Source organism: Phocoena sinus, chromosome 17, assembly GCF_008692025.1.
Source record: "Phocoena sinus isolate mPhoSin1 chromosome 17, mPhoSin1.pri, whole genome shotgun sequence".
Classification (NCBI taxonomy): Eukaryota; Metazoa; Chordata; class Mammalia; order Artiodactyla; family Phocoenidae; genus Phocoena; species Phocoena sinus.
The window spans coordinates 43,993,569-44,013,062 of record NC_045779.1 but is presented as its reverse complement, the minus strand read 5'-3'; the positions used below and the strand labels follow the sequence as shown (position 1 = coordinate 44,013,062).

Genomic DNA, 19,494 nt, shown 5'->3' with positions numbered 1-19,494 from the left:
CCTCAGCATGTGGGATCCTCCCGGACCAGGGCACGAACCCATGTCCCCTGCATCAGCAGGCGGACTCTCAAACACTGCGCCACCAGGGAAGCCCCAGCAGCTTATTTTTGTAATGGATTGAGTAATGAGTATTATTTGTAATGAGTATTATTAAAACCACGTAGTACCATTCTATTCTACCTCCCAAACAAGAATAGGCTTAAATAGATAAATGTAGCAGGTGTATGTTTGTGAAGCTGTTTAAGAACTATCTCTTTGGGGAGGCTTTGTGGCATATGGGAATAGTTTATTCTGAACTTTTAGTTTATGTTTCTAGGCGATCATAGGAATTATGTTAAGGATAGAGCTCAAGGTAGTATATTTGAGTCTTGATAAGCATTCACTTTCCAAAAAACTTGCTGGAAACTGATATGTGCCTATGTTAATGCTCTGTTGAGTTACCTCCACCTCCCCCATATATAAAAGTAGTTAAGTTGAAATTATTTACCCCATTTTCAATATTAGACCACTTGTCATAGGTTTGTAGCTGTATAAACATAACAAGGCTGAAAACTATATTTATGTTGGAGAAATTCGTGTATTATAGTGATGTATTCCAAACTTGCAAATGGCTAACTATTCTGATGACATTAGACAAGTCATTTCAGAGCCAACAGTTTGTTTCATTTTATTTCTAACCTTAAGCATGATAATCTCTTTTTAAACAGTTTTATCCAGTAAATGGTTCAGTTACATTTGTGCCATCTCCTCAGATATTTGTAATAGTTATAGCTAATATTTGTTAAGTGATTAATATGTCATACTGATGCTGGATTCTTTATATATTTTATTTAATCCTAGTAATAATCTTGTGGACTGTAGGTTATTTATTATTCCTACTTTACAGTTGAGTAAACCGTCTTAGTAATTTAATGCAATGTCACACAGCTAGCTAATAAGTGTCAGAATCTGAACTTGAACCCAAACTTTGTGACTCCAAAGTCTGTGCTTTACGGTCTGAATAAAAAGATGCTATCATTACCCCATATTTGTATAGTATTTTAAAAATTTCCCGTCCAAGCTACTCGTAAGTTATTCCCTCATTTTATCTTATCTTGGGTAAGATAGTTGTGTCTGAAACAGACAACCCCAAAATCTCAGGCAGAACACTATAAAAGTTAATTTCTCACTCACACAGAGAACCGTGTGGATGACTCAGGTATCCCAATTCCTTCCATCTTGTGACTCAGCTGTCCCCAGAGGCCTACTTGGAGTCAATCACTAAAATTACTATATTCAGCCAGCTAGGGAAGAGGGAAGAAAGAGAGCTCAAAGGATGATTGAAAGGATGATTTAGGGGCTAGTCCTGGAAAGGGCGTAGTACATCACTGTACTCACATTGCACTGGCCAGGACTGGATACATGGCTGCATCTAGCTGCAAATGGAAGGAAAATGAAACAGGTGGGTATAAAACATCATCTCTGCCACAGATGATACAGAGAGGTTATTGCTGCACTAAAGCCACAAAACCACTTGGTAGCTATCTATAGAACCCAGATTTCTTAGATCTGCGTATAATAGGCTCATGTTTCTGAGGAGACATTCCAGTAATTGAAAGGCTTTTTGGTTGTATTTCTAGCACCATTGCTGACTCTTTCTCATTGGGCATCAAACATTTTACTTCTTTGTGCCTGTTACATTTTAAATAGGAATATTGTTATTGACTTACCTTATGAGGAATGATAAACTTAAAAAAAAGTTTTTCAGTGGTAATTGCCATTTTAAGTGAAGATGACATTATTGCTTTATAATATCTTTATATTTATACTCAATTGTCCTTTGAATATACAACAGTTAGCCTTTACTTGTTAGATTTTGTTTTTTAAACATGTGATGAGTTATTCTAGGCTGTCTACATACCTTATATTTATTCTTGCATTCTGAATCTGAGACATTTGTTTAGGGATGAACGTTGTTTTTTAATGTTCCCCCAAACTTAACTCTTTTGGAAGGAATTGCAACTTCAAATCTTAAAGGAATAGAAGTATGTTCTAACTGAGCTAATAGTTATGAATATTGTACTAATAATATAAATTAGTGAGAACAGACACAATTTACAGAAACTGATGGTAACTTTTACTGGCAAATTAAATTCTTCCATCTCTTCAGTAGCAGTTAACCGTTTGTTATACTTTAGACTCCTTGGAGAATCTCTTGAAAGCTATGGATTCTATCTCTAGAATATACCTATATTCACAATTTAGTATACAGTTTTAGAAATTTCATGGATTTCTCTGAAGCCTATCCATGCATTAGCTGCTATTTTTAAGCATTTTTATCCTTCTCCAAAATTTATTATCGTGCCTATTATATTTTTACTTTAACAGACTGTATAAAGAGATGTTTAATGAGTCAGAGTTTTTATAAGATTTTTAAGGAGAGTCTGTCTCCTTAATATTATTTGGACAGCAAGAATTATGCCCAGAGCCTGCACTGCTGCTGTAGCTGAATTTCCAGCTATATTGGGGAATAGATTTATTAGAGGAAAATATGACATTTCCACATTTGACATTGACAAGATGAATGACATAAAATAACTATCAACATTTAAATAACCTTTTTGAGCAATATCAAACTTCATTATAATGAACTTCAGTGATTTATCACTGTTCAGAGAAAGCTGTATATGAAAATCCAAGTAATTTAATGCCTCAAATTTCTCTTAATGAACTTCTTGTTCAGATGTACAAAGGTCTGTTTATTTGGGGCCAAAATTAGCTTGTGTGCGGATACATCATTTCTAGTACATCACTTCTAGTTGTGGTCGATCAAAGGATGGCTTATGATAGTTAATTCTGTTTTTTGGTAATCAAGTACTACCAAATTGTACCTAGGCATATTTAAATTTGTTATGTTGTTTGCAACTCTGTATATAGCAAATGCTATGGAAGATGAATATTTCCTTTTTTCAGTGCCTTTGGAACCTTTAATTAACACTAGAGGAAGAGCAAGGCCAAAAAAGTGAATTAAGTTTCAAGGATATCCCCCACTGTTTATTTACCATATTTGTTTCTGAAGTTATGCACAGTGAGCTAAATTAATTTTCTCTATACTAGATCATTTGGTCAGATAACTAGTGATTCTTCTTTGTACAACTTAAATTGTCTGCTATTTATTATACTAGAAAGCCATTGTCACTGTGAAAAATAGAGTGCTGTCAGAAGCACATATTTATAGTCTTCTAGAAAAAAGCTTTAAATGGGATATTGATAAATATTTGTTCAGATTATGGGACTATCATATATGCTCAAATATAAAATCAAGTCGTTTTTCTTTCAAAATTATGCTTATGAAAAAAGGGAATCACTTTATTATAATTTATATCCTTGCCAAGTCACTAATATTACTGTTTGGGGAAGACATAGTCTGAAATGTCTTTTATTCAGTGCTTGGTTAGAATGCACTAGAGTGAAAGTTCCACAGAACAAGGGCCTTGTCTGTCTTGTTCACTATTATATGTCTACCACCTAGAAGAGCATTTGGCACATGATAGGCACTGAACATATTTGTTGAAAGAGTAAATGAATTAATGATTATAAAGAATAATGAATTAATGCATGCTTAAGCTAAAGTTTCCTATGACAGCATCGTATACAGATTCAAGAATACTGTATCTCAGATCCTTTGGTAAAGGTCTCCTTTGGAAAACCGCCAAATGTTTTCCCCCAAAGTGTATACAGCTTTCCTCTTGAGGAAAAGTTCAATCAGCACAGGGCAGCTGAAAATCAAGCAGAAAACTAAAGTCTTACTGGCCTAAGGTGTCAAGGGACGGAATTTGGGACTGCCAGAATGGCTGGAAATTGAGTGGATAAATCCCAGAAAGGAGGGAGTTGTAGTAGGATAGCCCTAAAATCTATGAAAAAACTCCCCTGAAATACCTAGGTGACCCCTGAACTCTGCAGAAAGATTCCAAGGAGCTCAATGGAAAATAATAGCAGTTAGGTTGAAAAAGCTGACTAGAGATTTCACCTGCTACTCTCTGCAGGGGAGACAATTTGGTGTTTGATTCCCACCAAATTAAGGGGTTTTAAACATTTGTGCCCAGAGACCCATTCTAAAACACAAAACCAGCCTCCACAAGTTTGACTTTATTAGCCAGTGATTTAACTGCCAGGTATAATAAAAATCCTCACTCTTAGGAGCAGATAAGAAGCTGTAAAAGTCTCTACTGCATAACATCCACAAAATCCAGTTTATAATAGACAACTACTAGACATGTGAAGAATCAGGATAATGTGATTTAATGTCAAGACTATCCACCCCAAAATGGTAGCTGACCCTAAAATTAGCAGAATTAGCAGACTTTAAAGCAACTGTAATATATTCAGTGACCTAAAGGGAGATGCATGATCATGATGACTGAATAGATGGGCAATTTCAACAGAGAAATAGAAACTATAAAGAAGAATAGACAGTCTAGAACTGAAAAGTACAATATCTGAAATAAACATTTTACTGAATGGATTTAACAGCAGATTGGAGAAGGAAGAGGAAAAAGTTGATGAACTTGAAGCTAGATCAACAAAATTTGCCAATCCAAAGAATGGATAAAAAAGATTACAAAAATGAACAGAGCCTTGATGGCCAGTGGGACAGTATCAAACTAACATGTGGGGCTTTCTTGGTGGCTCAGTGGTTGGGAGTCCACCTGCCGATGCAGGGTACACAGGTTCGTGCCCCGGTCCGGGAGGATCCCACATGCCGCGGAGCGGCTGGGCTCATGAGCCATGGCCGCTGAGCCTGCGCATCCGGAGCCTGTGCTCCGTGGCGGGAGAGGCCACAGCAGTGAAAGGTCCATGTACTGAAAAAAAAAAAACCAAAAAACTAACATGTGAATAGCAGAAAGAGATAAGAGACAGATATAGCAGACAGTCGGGCAAAAAATATGTTCATTGAACCCCAACTAGGATAAATAAAAGGAAAACCACATCTAGGCGTATCTTAATCAAACTGCCGCACGTCAAAGGTGGAAAGAAAATGTTAATGCAGCCAAAGGGGGAAAAACCCCACATTACTACAGAGGAATTACAATACCAATGAAGGATAACTTAATCAGAAATGATTGGAGACCAGAAGACAATGGAATGACCTATTTAAAGTTCTGAAAGGATAAAGCTATCAACCTGGAATTCTGTATTCAGAACAAAATATCCATGAAAATGAAGGTGAAATAAGGACATTTTTCAAATAAACAAAACTTGAGAGAATTCATTGCTAGGAAACCTGCAACACCAAGAAATGCTTAAGGAAGTTGTTCAGGCTGGAGGGAAATGACATCAGACATCAGATGAAACTTGGATCCACAAGAAGGAATGAACAGTACCAGAAATGGTAAATGTGTCTATAAATAGATTTTATCCTCAGAAAATACTTTGTAAGCATATAAAGCAATGAAAGAAGAACTTGGTAGATGTGACTAAATAAACATCTTAAACTTCTTCAAAAATCACAAAGGGCAAATATTAAGAGGAAGTTAATATGAAAGATTTAAAATCAAAGAGGACCATTAATGTTCCAGTGTTAAAATGGGTAAAAAATATGAACAGATAAATCATTGAAAAAATAAAGAGGGCTGTAAGCGTGAACAAACGTTCAATTTGTTTAGCAATCAAAGAAATGGAAATGAAAGTACTTACTTTTTTTTGCCACTTAGAAAAAACTATTGAAATGATATAGGGTGTTGATGAGAATTCAGGGAAGTAAGCACCTTTCCAGTTGGTGGGAGCATAAATTGGAATGAAACTGTTGGGTAGTTTATTTCAAGAACATATTTTGGAAGTCCATACCACCTAGGTAGCAAGAAATTCATACACCAAGAAGTAGCCTACCAAATTAGGTCAGAGATAGGTAGAAAGGAGATCATTATTCAATTAGTGGTGTTGAGATAACTAGCTAGCCATTTAGAAAAACTCAAATTTTGATCTCTACTTAGTCCTAACATGAAAATAAATTGAAATGGATGAAAGATGTAAGCAATAAACAAATCATAGAAGTACCAGAAAGAAACATGAGCAAATTTTAAAAATATAATCTTGGAGTGAGCAAGATGTTCCAAGACAGATATAGAATCCAAAAGTCATAAAGAGAAAGATATGTTAATTTGAACACACACACACACACACACACACAATTTTAAATTCCTACATTGGAAATTACCATACAGTTTTTAAAAAAAATTATTTGACACATAATAGCAAAGTTCCTTTACATAAAAGGCCTTATACCAACAGCAGGATATGAACATGTGGTTAGTTCACAGAAAATGAAATGTGACTTGGAAACATTTGAGAACCACATATAATACCAAATATATAGTCATTAAAATTTTTTCTTTATTCCTCATCTTCTTTCAACCTCTCAACATAAGTATATATGGCTGAAAAAGTTTAATGGCCTGTTATGCTTTTGTAATATAAAATAGTATTTTAGTAGCATCTAAAATAGAAAGTCTCATTTCTTTATGTTCTTGATTCTCACTTGAGTATGAGATAGCTCAGGCTTCACTAGTGACCAGAATTAATGATCAGTAGAAACTGCTGGGAATCTCTGTACCTATTCCCTCCTCACTTCAAACAAACAAAAACAACTTTATACTTAGTCCTCTTTCTGTTCTCTTCAACAGTGCTATTGTTTTTGCATTCTACTTTTATTACATTCATGTTTTAGAGGTGCTGAACATCTGGGTGTCAGACATCAGTAAAAGAAATTGAAATCAGAAACCGTAGGTACTCTTTGCTCTTATACTTAGCATTTATCAACACAAAATTATTGGATTTTCTCTGTCTTACCTTTGCAAGAAGTAACAGAAGAAACCTAATTTTAGCTGAATAACAGAGGCAGAAACATATTCAAGAGTATAATGGGGTTTTCTCTTGGTAAATTAATTTCTTTATTGTCTATAAACTTTATTTTGCCTAGCCTTCTATCTCAAATACCCTTTCATGAGTCTTAAATCACATAGGCATGTGGGTGGTTAGTAGATGCTACTAAAACATTTGTAGTTAGGATATGTTTATTGGTTGAATATTTTAAATCTGTAATTCTTGAAGTTGGATAATGTCAGGATATTCAACATGTCTTATTTATCCTGTAGCACAAGGGTCCCCAACACCCCTAACCCACGGACCACTGCCAGTGGCAGCACAGCAGGAACCGGGCAGCACAACAGGAGGTGAGTGGCAGGTGAGCAAGCGAACCTTCATCTGTATTTACAGCCGCTCCCCATCGTTCGCATTACCGCCTGAGCTCCACCACCTGTCAGGTCAGTGGCAGCATTAGATTCTCATAGGAGCGCACACCCTACTTTGAGCTGCGCATTTGAGGGATCTAGGTTTCATGTTCCTTATGAGAATTAATGCCTGATGATCTGAGGTGGAGCTGAGAATATGATGCTAGCGCTGGGGAGCGGCTGCAAATACAGATTATCGTTAGCAGAGGGGTTTGACTGCACAGAGACCATAATCAATTGCTTGCAGACTCATATCAAAACCCTGTCAGTGAGTGGCAAGTGAAAACAAGCTTAGGGTTCCCACTGATTCTGCATCATGGTGAGTTGTATAATTATTTCATTATATATTACAGTGTAATAATAATAGAAATAAAGTGCACAGTAAATGTAATGCACTTGAATCATCCCCAAACCGTTTCCCCACCCCCGTCCATGGAAAAATTGTCTTCCATGAAACCAGTCCCTGGTGCCAAAAAGCTTGGGGATGGCTGCTGTAGCGCTTGTGGGGTAAAGATTCTTTTCACAGTTTAAAAAGCTGGATGTAGTAAGGTTGTGTCACTTACAGAGAATCTTACAGCAATAACAAGCCAAAAGCAAAGATATGAACGGAATCCTCAGTTCCTCACTTCCACTTATGTGTGTTCTGCATCATAATTTATTCATCCAGTGTTTATTAGGCACCTACAATAAGTTACAAGTTGTATTAGGTACTAGAGATACAAAGCTTGTCTTACATTTCACTTCAGCTAACATTTAGCATAGTGCCAGGTTTTAGCACGTGCCAATTTCACTTTCTTCTCATAACATCTATTTGAAGTAAGTGGTATCATCCATATTTTGTAGTGGAGATCACAGACTCAGGAATGGACATTACCTGAGATTTTATAACTAACAGTGGCTGACCAGATCTTGACTCCCAAATTCTCTTCTTTATACATCCAGACTGGGTGTTTTTTATTTGCCCCATCAGATCCACTCCTCATCCTTCCTTGACTTTCTCTGTGCCCCAGAGGAGGTTGACCTAGTCTAAGGACTGCCTCACTTGGGCTCCTTTTTTGGTTTCTCATTGGATTTAGCCAGTGTGAGGCATTGGTGGATATTGGAGATCCAGAGAAGAGAGAAGCTGGGTATTTATTCTTCCAGTTGCCTTTTGGCAGCTCTCTCCCTGCTCCTTCTTTCAGAAGGCTGGCAGTGGCTTCCTGAGGACTTTGCCATCCCTGTTACTTCCTTTAAACCCTGCCCACACCTTTGTAAATGAGCCCTTCAGTTATCTCTTTGAAACTGCTTTGTTTTTTTGCCAGGACCCTGACTGATACATACAGCTTTTCAAACATGAGCTACTATTTTGTATGGATTTGAGTTTTCTAACTGTTTTTATCCTGTGTTTATAAGTTGAGCATTTAAAATCTGCAACACATTTTCATGTCAAACAGTATTGTAATTGTTTATTAGGTGCTTCACCTGGAATGGTCAACTTCCATAATTTTTACGAAGAATTAAAAAATAGCGTGCTGCCAAATTAGATGTATTTTATGATGCATCCGTACGAAGTTATCAGCACTTCTACTACATCTTTGGTCCCTAAAGCTTTGACACGTCGTAGAAATACCTTTGTTGTGGGCTATTCCTATTTCTTAATTCCGTATTCCTCAAGAGGTACAAAAAAGTTAGAATCAAAGAGATCTTGACTTTAAAGAGGTATAAACACTGTGGGCTAGAGAAGGTTAGGTAAGCAGGTTCAGGTCTTTGTCCTTCATACCAGTCTCAGGTGATAGTCTTCAATTTAAGTACATAAAAAGGTCAGGAGGTGGGGCTCCTTTGCCAGCGATAAAAACTAATTTTTCAACCAGTTTCTTCAGGGGGATGAAAGTGTGTAGCAGCAATTGGCAGAGAGTCTTCGTTACTTGTTGGAGTTGTGCTAGACTGGGAAAGAGGGGGAAAGAGAGCCATTTCTCATATTTTAATTAGCAGGTGATTGGAATTTCTTGTGACATTGGTGTTAAGAGAATTGCCTCCTATATGATATTAGATACTTGGTTGAAAATACATAATATGGGGTCTACTTGTATTTTACTCTCCTTTTCTGTTTCACTAAGCTCTTCTAGCATCTGCAATTACAGATCTATACTTTTATTTAGAGGGGAGAGGTATCCCCACTAAGCCAACAGCCATAACATCATGGAGGCCAACCTCAGTTATCTTTTTCCCTACTGCTTTTCTTCATGTTATCGATGTGTTGTACTTCGACAAATCCTTGTGATAGTAAATCAGTTTAAAGAATATCCAAAGTTGGGGATTATTAGGAGTTGTATATATTTCAAATTACATCATTAAGTACATTTACTGCCTCTCATCTTCTGTTCCTGCTCTGAAATGATGTAAACTACTCTAGGTTTTTAATACATAATTTATTTTGCCTTTGATCCAGTAGACCTCATATTTGTCTTTGTAAACTTGGTGTGAACTAATTGTACGTTTTAAAAAGTAGAGCATGTATATGCCTAGGAGGCATGACAGTGAAATAACAAGATTTTTTCTTGTGCTTATGAAATAGTATCATCACTTCAGTGACATTGTGTCATTTTAAGAAATACTCATTTGGTATTTATTCACAGTGTCTATGTTCCTCACTTCATCTTGGGTGTGTGTGGTATTAAAGAAATCACAATACTCAAGTTATACATTTAAAACCTTATTAAAACATTGAAGGTAATCAGGGCAGAAAAACAAGTGAACACTGTAAAAATTTCTTATCTGAGTTATAACATGTGAGTACAGTTTAGTTAGGAGGAGAGAAAAGGGAGTGGCATTTCAGATGGGGGAATGGCTTGAATAAGGCATGGAATTGAGGGATAGTTAAGACCAGCCCTAGATGATATGTAAAATATAATTGTCTTTTGTTTTCTGAGACAATTTTTGAGATACTGATAGTGACTGGAGTTGTTTCATGAAGGCAGCTGCAGACAGATGATGGTACTGAGGCCGAGATATCAGAAGACCTGAATTTGACCCTGAACCCTGTTATTTCCTAACTGTGCAACATTTACCCTCTCTGCACTTCAGTTTTCTCATCTATCAAATCAGGATAATACCCATTCCATAGGGCAATGAAATTTAAATCAAAAATGCTTTAAAAGCACTTTAAAACTCTACTGTGTAGTGGTATTATTATATACAACATATTTTCCCTTCTTTTTCCAACCAGCAACCCAGCTCTTTGTCTTAGAACTCAAATAATATTTTTGTCTTAATGGTGTGTGCATTTATGAGGCCGAACATAACAGTAGTACTTACAGATTGATACAATTGATAGTTTAAAAAGTTGAGTTCAAAAAGAATAGTACTATATTAAATGATGCAAATAATAGATTTTTATTTTTCATTGGAGAATAAAATCAGCTTTTTCTAAAAATAAGTAAAGTTTCTAAATCACTGAAAGTTTTTTTTTATAATTTCACACATTTTTGTCATCTGTTCAAATTGGCAGAATTTCTGTAGTGCTTTTTTGTTTTTTTGGTGGTTAAGGGTAGTCTCAGAAATCCAAGTTAGTTTACTAATTTCTAAGTGTTTATGCAAATAAACAGTTTGATTAAAAACTCTTTGTTGTGGGTGAACCACATAATCTTAATTTCATATACCACTAGAATAATTAGGTTTAGTTCTTTACTTAATACTCTTGAGTCTCTAATTTCCTATCTGCAAAGTTAGAGTAAACTTTATGTATATGGCTAAAACTTGTATATTGTAAATCACTGAGAGGAGGGGAAGGAGGGACGAATATGTCCACACTTCAGGGTGGTGGGGTGAAATATTGACTATATCTTTTGAATCTGCTGTTATGCAGGGCCTCTTATTAATCTTGTAGGTGGCTTGCAAGATGGCTTCCTTTCTTTTTAAGATGAATTCTGTAATAGCCTATAGTTTGTCATAATGTCTGAAAGACTCCCTCTAAATCTGGTGAAAATGGACTCAGCTGTTTTCAAAAGTTGTAGTAACAGAGATAAATTTAATATATATAAGTTTATAACTATTGGTTTTGTGATATATATTTCTTCTCCAGACATATCGCATTGAGTACAGAGACCCATGTCTATCTTGTTTATGGTGGTAACCTCCTGAGGTTTAGCACAAGCTAGGCTTAGACTTTAACTTTGAAATTAAGCCAAAGTCCCCTTGATTGAGGCATTCCCAATACTGTTGAGTCACATGCTTTTAGACACCTTTCATGGATTTTTTCTACGGATAGTCATTAATTTATGTGGGTTTTTTTTAATGTCTCTCATATCTCTATACATAGGTTTTTAAGTACTACCTCACTATAGGCTGAAAATGACTATAAACTGAGGTTGTTTTTTTTTTTTTAATGGCACTTTTATTTTCAGTACCTAAACTAATGAAAAGCAAGGAGCCTTGATTTGGAGGCCAAGCCTATAGAATTCTGTTTTTAAGTGAAAGTGTTTAGCAGACTCTCTTTAGAATTAGTGGTTCTTGACCAGCGTGTGCAACTAAATTACTGAGGAACATTTTCAAAATATACAAGTTCTGGACCACATCCTCAATTTGATTGGGTAGCTCTAGAGTGGAATACGTTTTTTGTTGTCGTTGGTGGGGTTCAATTAGCTGGGTTTTTTTTTTTTTTTTTTTTTGCGGTACGCAGGCCTCTCACTGTTGTGGCCTCTCCCATTGTGGAGCACAGGCTCCGGACGCGCAGGCTCAGCAGCCATGGCTCACTGGGCCCAGCCGCTCCGCGGCATGTGGGATATTCCCAGACCCGGGCATGAAACCGTGTCCCCTGCATCGGCAGGCGGACTCTCAACCACTGCACCACCAGGGAAGCCCTTAGCTGGGTTTTTTTTTAAACTATACGCAATAGATGCTCATGATACAATTGTAAACTATGCAGAAAGCAGAAAGTGAATACTAAAGATTATTCTCCCCAAGGTAGCCATTGTTAATGGTTTAACATTATTCCAGAAATTGTGTACGTACATGTAAACCTCTGTGGGTGCGTTTTTTTCCACAAATGGGTTCATACTATACATACTATTTTGCAGTTATTATTGTTCACTCAGTATTATGTAGCGAGATCTTTTCCTTATCGTTACATGTAAATTGTGGTTGGTTCCTTTATTTTTACCAGTTCCCTGTGGGACACAAGTTATTTCCAGGTTTTGTGTGGGGCTTGTTTGCCTTGTTTTGTTTTGTTTGCTTGTATCAGCTAGGCTGCAGTGAGTTTCCTTGCACAGTATTTCTTTGCACACTTGTGTCATATTTTCTGAAGGATAAATTTTACATGTAGGATTGCTGGTCAAAGCAATTTTGAAGTTTAATAGATAGTGCCAAATTGGTTCCCCAGAGTTGTGCTGATTTGCGGTCCTCCCAACAATATGTGAGGTGCTTCTTTCAATACACGTTCACCAACCCTTTCAACCTTTGTCAGTCTGATGTATACAAAGATGGTGTATCTAGTGTTTGAATTTTCATTTCTTTAGTGTTGTTGAACACTGTTTCCTATCTTCCTAATTTTTGTAATTCTTTTTCTCCAAACTTCCTCCTTATATCCTTGCTCATTTTACTGCTAGATTGTACATCTTTTTCTTACTTATGTGTAAAAGCTGTTTGTATACTAAGGAAATTTGTTCATTGTTATACGTGTTTTACTAATTTATCACATCATCCTACTCTGTAGTATTTTTTACCATATAAAAATATTAAATTTTTTAGTATTCACATTTGTTTCTTTTCCTTTGATGCCTATTTGTTTATTTGCAGAATGTTTTAGGAAGTCTTCCTAAGTGGGATGACAGTATATTCTAGTTTGCCCCTGTTATCCTAGTTTAAATATTAATAGCACCTCCATTCACTCTTACTAGGTTCTTTTTTGGATAATGAATGATATGGGTATCAAATTTCTAAAAGTGTGTTTTGAAAAATTCTCCAGCTGATATTCATTAAATACCACTGGTTTAATGTTTTCAATGATAAATTCTTAGGACAGAATCCCCAAGATAGATTCCCTCTACAGTTCTGTTCATTGATACATATATTGAACCCTGGAGTACAGAAAGCATTTTGAGATGCAAGAGAAAATAATAACTATAAAGAAGAAAATATGCAGAAATTTTTAGTTCATTTACCATCACACTCTGTATTTCCCTCAGAATTAAGGGAATATGCTGCAGATGATGGGAAAATATAAACTGATAGACATGAGTAAAGTTTGCCTGAGTGAAATTGTGTGGATATCACCTCAGGGAGCTTTTTTTTTCTTTGACCTTTAATCGTGGTATAACAATCACCGAGAAAAATGCATTAATCATGAATCTGTGGGTCAGTGATTTATCACAAAGTGAACATACCTTTGTAACCACTATACATGTGCTTTTTCCTTTGTGTCTCTCCTCAAAAGGTAGCTACAGTACTGACTTATAACATCATAGATTAGCTCTGTCTGTTTTTGTTTTGTTTTGTTTTGTTCTGTTTGCGGTACGTGGACCTCTTACTGTTGTGGCCTCTCCCGTTGTGGAGCACAGGCTCCGGACGCCCAGGCTCAGTGACCATGGCTCACGGGCCCAGCTGCTCCGCAGCATTTGGGATATTCCCGGACTGGGGCACGAACCTGCATCCCCTGCATCTGCAGGCGGACTCTCAACCACTGCGCCACCAGGGAAGCCCAGCTCTGTCTGGTTTTGAACTTTATTTAAATGGAATTATACAGTACACATCCTTTTATGAGAGATTCATTCTTGTTTTATGAGTAGCAGTATTTTGTTCATTTTCATTGCTTTCTGGTATACCAGAATGTGGAATGAATATACCACAACTTGTTTATCCATTCTACCGTTGATGGAAATATGGGCTGTGTCCAGTGTTTGGGCTTATTATAACTAGTGTTGCTGTGAATATTGTTATGTAGATGTTTTGGTGCATGTGTGCATTCATTTCTCGTGCATTTATATCTAGGAGTATAAATTGGGTAATAGAGTATCCATGTGTCCAAATTTGGTAGATACTGTTAAACAGTTTTTCAAAGTAGTTTTCCAAACTCCTACCAGCAGTCAACATCTTTGCTAATATTTGGAAATGTCAGTTGGAATTTTAGCCATTTTGCTGGGTGTGTAGTGGTCTCTCAGTGTGGCTTTAATGTGTACAACAAATGATGTTGAGCACTTTTTCATATTCTTTTGTGAAGTGCCTGTTATGTCCCTCATCCATTTTTCTATTATATTGTCTGCTTTGTCTTGTTGACGTCTAAGTATTCTTTCCATATTCTGGTTACTGGTCCTTTATTAGTTTTATGTGGCAAATGTCTTCTCCCACTCCCTTAATACTGTCTCTTCATTTTATTGTAGTCCGATTTAACAATCTTTCATTTTATGGTAAGTACTTTAGTATATTTTGTTTAAGAAATCTTTTTGTTGAAATATTCTCTTCTGTCAACTCCTAGAAGTGTTATGATTTTACTTTTCACATTTAGATCTATGAACCATGAATTGATTTTTATGCAGGGGGTTAGCTATAGGTTAAGTTCCTTTTCTCTTCTGAGATGGTAACCAGTAAAACAGTACTATGTTGTTTTTGTTTTGTTTTTGACAAGGCCATTCTTTATGCTCAGCAGTGTCACTTTTGGCAATAAGTCAAGTATCCATGTGTATATGTGGGACTTTTTTCCTGGACTGTGTTCTGTTCCACTGGTCTTTGTATCCATCTTTGTGATGTACCACACTGTCTTCCTAATTACTGTAACTTTATAATGAGTCATTATATCTGGCAGTGTAAGAGCATCCCCTGCCCCCCCCACACTTTGTTCTTCACAATTGTGTAAGCTCTACTTAGCCATTTGTATTTGCATGTCCATTTTATTGTCAATTTTTTTTTTAACTCCTAAAGGCAGTGGGAATCATTGAGGTTTGAGTGTGATAAAAATCATAAGTTTTGTACAAGATTTTTTTTTTTGTGGTACGCGGGCCTCTCACTGCTGTGGCTTCTCCCGTTGCGGAGCACAGGCTCCGAACGCGCAGGCTCAGCAGCCATGGCCCACGGGCGCAGCCACTCCGCAGCATGTGGGATCTTCCTGGACCGGGGCACGAACCCGCGTCCCCTGCATCGGCAGGCGGACTCTCAACCACTGCCCCACCAGGGAAGCCCTGTACAAGATATTAAGAATAAGGTCAGCTCAAATCTAGACTCTTAAGATTAAGTAATATCCTTGTTATATCAGCATTGGTTTTATATTCTCTTGTAGACTACTCAATAAACTGGCCTTATTTAAAAAAATCAAAACCAAAAACTAATGATTAAAGAACATACTTGTTTGAAGTTTCATAGAGAGTTTGTAAGTTTAAGAAACATGCAATTAAATAATCTTGGTGTTTTTGTTTTGTTTTTCAGAACATCTGTGATAAGTCTACCATAAATTGAACTCCTTTAAGAATTCTCTGAAGGAACCAAATAGGATTTTCTTACATCATGACTTAATCTGAATGCAAGAACAAGAAACAGGTGTTATCTCTAAATATAATGAAGGGCTGTGTGTAAACACAGACCCTGACTCAATTCTGATGAGCATTTTAGACATGAGTTTACATCGGCAAATGGGTTCAGATCGAGATCTTCAGTCTTCTGCTTCATCTGTGAGCTTGCCTTCGGTCAAAAAGGCACCCAAAAAAAGAAGAATTTCAATAGGTTCTCTGTTTCGGAGGAAAAAGGATAACAAACGTAAATCAAGGGAGCTAAATGGCGGGGTGGATGGAATTGCGAGTATTGAAAGTATACATTCCGAAATGTGTACTGATAAGAACTCCATTTTCTCTACAAATACCTCCTCTGACAATGGATTAACTTCTATCAGCAAACAAGTTGGAGACTTTATAGAGTGCCCCTTGTGCCTTTTACGGCATTCTAAAGACAGATTTCCTGAGATAATGACTTGTCATCATAGATCTTGTGTGGATTGCTTACGACAATACCTAAGGATAGAAATTTCTGAAAGTAGGGTTAATATCAGTTGCCCAGAATGTACTGAACGGTTTAATCCCCACGATATTCGCTTGATATTAAGTGATGATGTCTTGATGGAAAAATATGAAGAATTTATGCTTAGACGGTGGCTTGTTGCAGATCCTGATTGTAGGTGGTGTCCAGCTCCAGACTGTGGGTAAGAAGATTTTGTTTGATTTTTCTTGAGTTAATTTTTTTCTCTGTGGATAAAATAAGAATTTGCTGACTGTTACTCAAAAGAAAAATCTTAACATGCCAGGTAATTCATTCATTCAGTAGACAAAAATATGTTTGAGTATGTACCATGTGTCAGGGACAATGTTAGATATTAAAGGCAGGAATCTTGTCTTACTCATTTTTATATTGTCTTTGCATTATATATTCACTTAAGACTGTTTTCAGAAGAAAAGGATAAGATGGTAGAGTGCAGAATCTAGTCCTATTTATTTTCCCCATCCATTTGGAGAATTTTTATTTTATAATATATGAAATGAGCAGACATTTTGTTTGTTTGCTTTTGGTGGGGGAGTCACTCGTTTAAACTTAAATGACCCTTTTGAAAGGCACCTTAATGCGTGCCACAGTATGATGTGTTCATGAGTTGATGTGTTCTTGAGACACAAGATCTAGAGATTATGTAATACTTCATTTACCTCAAGCTTTTGAATTACAAATACCATTTTCCCAATATTTAAAGTAAAATAATTTTGCTTGTATATTTGGTTACTATGTTAACAGCAGCTCCTGTTAATAGGGTATTTACCATGTATGGTTGTCAGAACTAGAAAAAAATAGTCATACGCTTTTCACGAATAAGGAAAGCCATAAACCCTGGATGAGTTTAGCATACCATTAGTAAGCCAGAGATTATAAATAAGAGTTTGGGAAAACCCAGAACTTCCAAGATTATCTGGGTATAATCAGAGACAAGGCTGAAATGTGAGTTTGATTTATCAAATGACAATTTCAGGACTCTGATCAAATCCATTATTAAAAACTTACTGAGCAGCAAATTTTCAGATTGTATTTACCAATTCCATAATTTTAAGTGAGAAAGGTAATAGTATGTTTTTAGCCTGTGCAAATTCCACCAGTTTTCCCAGGTATCACTAGTACTTGACTGTCCACCAGGGATTTCTGTGAAACATAAAGCATTAAAAATATTGGATTATCTAATTATTTAACATTTTATGAATTCATTAGTTGTGTGAAGGACTCGGAGGTACTGTTTAGTATCACATTTGTATTATGATCTCCGATACTGCAGGATGCTTGTACTGTAACATAAATAACAAAATAATATATTAAAGATACTATCTAAACTGGGCCAAGGTTGGCTGTGCTTCCAGGTGTATGGTAGAAGCAAACTCTGGACCTGTGAAGGGTTAAATTCTCAAGAAAAAGATGGGGAGAAAATAGGGATAATGAACAGTGCCTTTAAATAATTTGAGCTAGAGAAGAAGAGCTTAGGTACGATTGTATCACTCTTGATCCTGTGGACCCTTGCAGAATATTTTCACTAATGCAGGTGTGTACATTCATTAGAGTAGATTTCAAGTTGATTACAAATTTTAGGTTTAAAAAAAAAAGCCTTTTGCAAGTCATTATAGCAAATACCCTATAGCAAGAGTTCAAACAGAAGTATTTTACATTTCATCTGGACAAAGTGTGATTTTCTAACTGTCTTTCATGGAACCCCAGGATAAGAGGTGTTTCACAAGTTCCTTTAAGCATTTAATAGCTTTAAAAGAAAATGTGTGAAAATGATGGAACAAATTAAAAGGAGGCTTTTGTGTCAGAACCTGTGACCAGGAGAGATTGAGAGAGTAAATCCAGGAGCACAAGCTTTCTGGTCACTAAATAGGTATGTTCTCCTGTGCTGGGTTGATGGATCATGTCATCATAGTGGATAATATCAACACTATCAAGCTAATAGAACACAATAGATAGGGCTGACATAGATTCTCGCTTGTCTAAGAACTTGATTTGGGGACTTCCCTGGTGGCGCAGCGGTTAAGAATCTGCCTGCCAACGCAGGCAACACGGGTTCAATACCTGGCCCAGGGAGATCCCACAGGCCACAGAGCAACTAACCCCGTGTGCCACAACTACTGAGCCTGCGCTCTAGAGCCCGCGTGCCACAGCTGCTGAAGCCTGCGCACCTAGAGCCTGTGCTCTGCAACAGAGAAGCCACCGAGATGAGAAGCCCGTGCGCTGCAACGAAGAGTAGCCCCCGCTCACCACAACTAGAGAAAGCCCGTGCGCAGCAACGAAGACCCAATGCAGCCAAAAATAAACAAATAAAATAAATAAATTTATTAAAAAAAAAAAAAAAGAACTTGATTTGGGGGGAAGAATGCCAAACCAACTGGGAAAGGATTGATTATTCACCATATAGAATTGTGAAAATTAGCTATTTAAGGGGAAAAAATTAGATTGTCACCACATATAATAAATTAAAACAAAATCAAAACAGATTACAGAGGTAAGTTATATAAATAAAAGGACAAAATTAAAAAGAAAATATAGATTGATTAGATCACTTACTGCTATATTATTTAGTAAAATTGAACACACATCCTGTAACTTAGAAGATCCACTCCTAGTTAAATGCCTCAGAGAAACTCTTTACTTGTGTGCCAGGAGACATCTAGTTAAGAGACATGTTTAAGAATGTTCATAATAGCAAAGAAACAAAAAAGTTCATTAACAGTAAAATGGATAAATGCATTTAGTCTCATGGTTACCTCTTGTGAGGAAGAAGAAGGGATGTGAACTTCAAAGGGGCAATCAAGGAACTTCTAAAGCCACAGATAAACAAGGTAACCATAGGTTCTGGTCTGCCCAAGATAGTTCCAATTCATGCTTATTGTACTGGTGTAAATTTTAATAGCATTACCTTTCTTTTTCAGGTGTTCCAGTCAGGTTGTGAATTATATGATCACCCTACTGATACTATTCTTAACTTGTGTGGTAGATTCAGGGGGTATTCATTTTATTATTCTTTATAAATCCTTTGATGTATATGACATTTCTCAGTAAATTTAAATTTTTTTCATAATCTCATACTCTTAGGTATTTTGCACATTTTCTTCTTATTGAGACATCATTGTTAAAAAATAATATGGCTTAGGTATTCTAAGTATTTTGGAGAGGAAGACATGAATGTTAACTCAAGTATAGAATAATCTTAAAATAATAGAAACACCTACTTTAATAGATTCCT

General features: G+C 36.4%; 1 protein-coding gene across 5 annotated transcripts in view; it reads left to right on the top strand.

The window, feature by feature from the left end:
* Nucleotides 1-19,494, top strand: part of RNF19A (ring finger protein 19A, RBR E3 ubiquitin protein ligase) — a 61,425-nt gene that overhangs the window by 10,524 nt on the left and 31,407 nt on the right. For 3 of the 5 annotated variants that reach the window (XM_032609893.1, XM_032609891.1, XM_032609895.1), the window contains exon 2: nucleotides 15,660-16,425. In XM_032609893.1, the coding sequence (XP_032465784.1) occupies nucleotides 15,752-16,425 (674 nt within the window). In that variant the 5' untranslated portion in view covers nucleotides 15,660-15,751. Of the gene's footprint in view, nucleotides 1-7,133; nucleotides 7,212-15,659; nucleotides 16,426-19,494 lie in introns of all 5 variants that reach the window. The other 2 variants (XM_032609894.1, XM_032609890.1) reach the window with 1 other exon arrangement.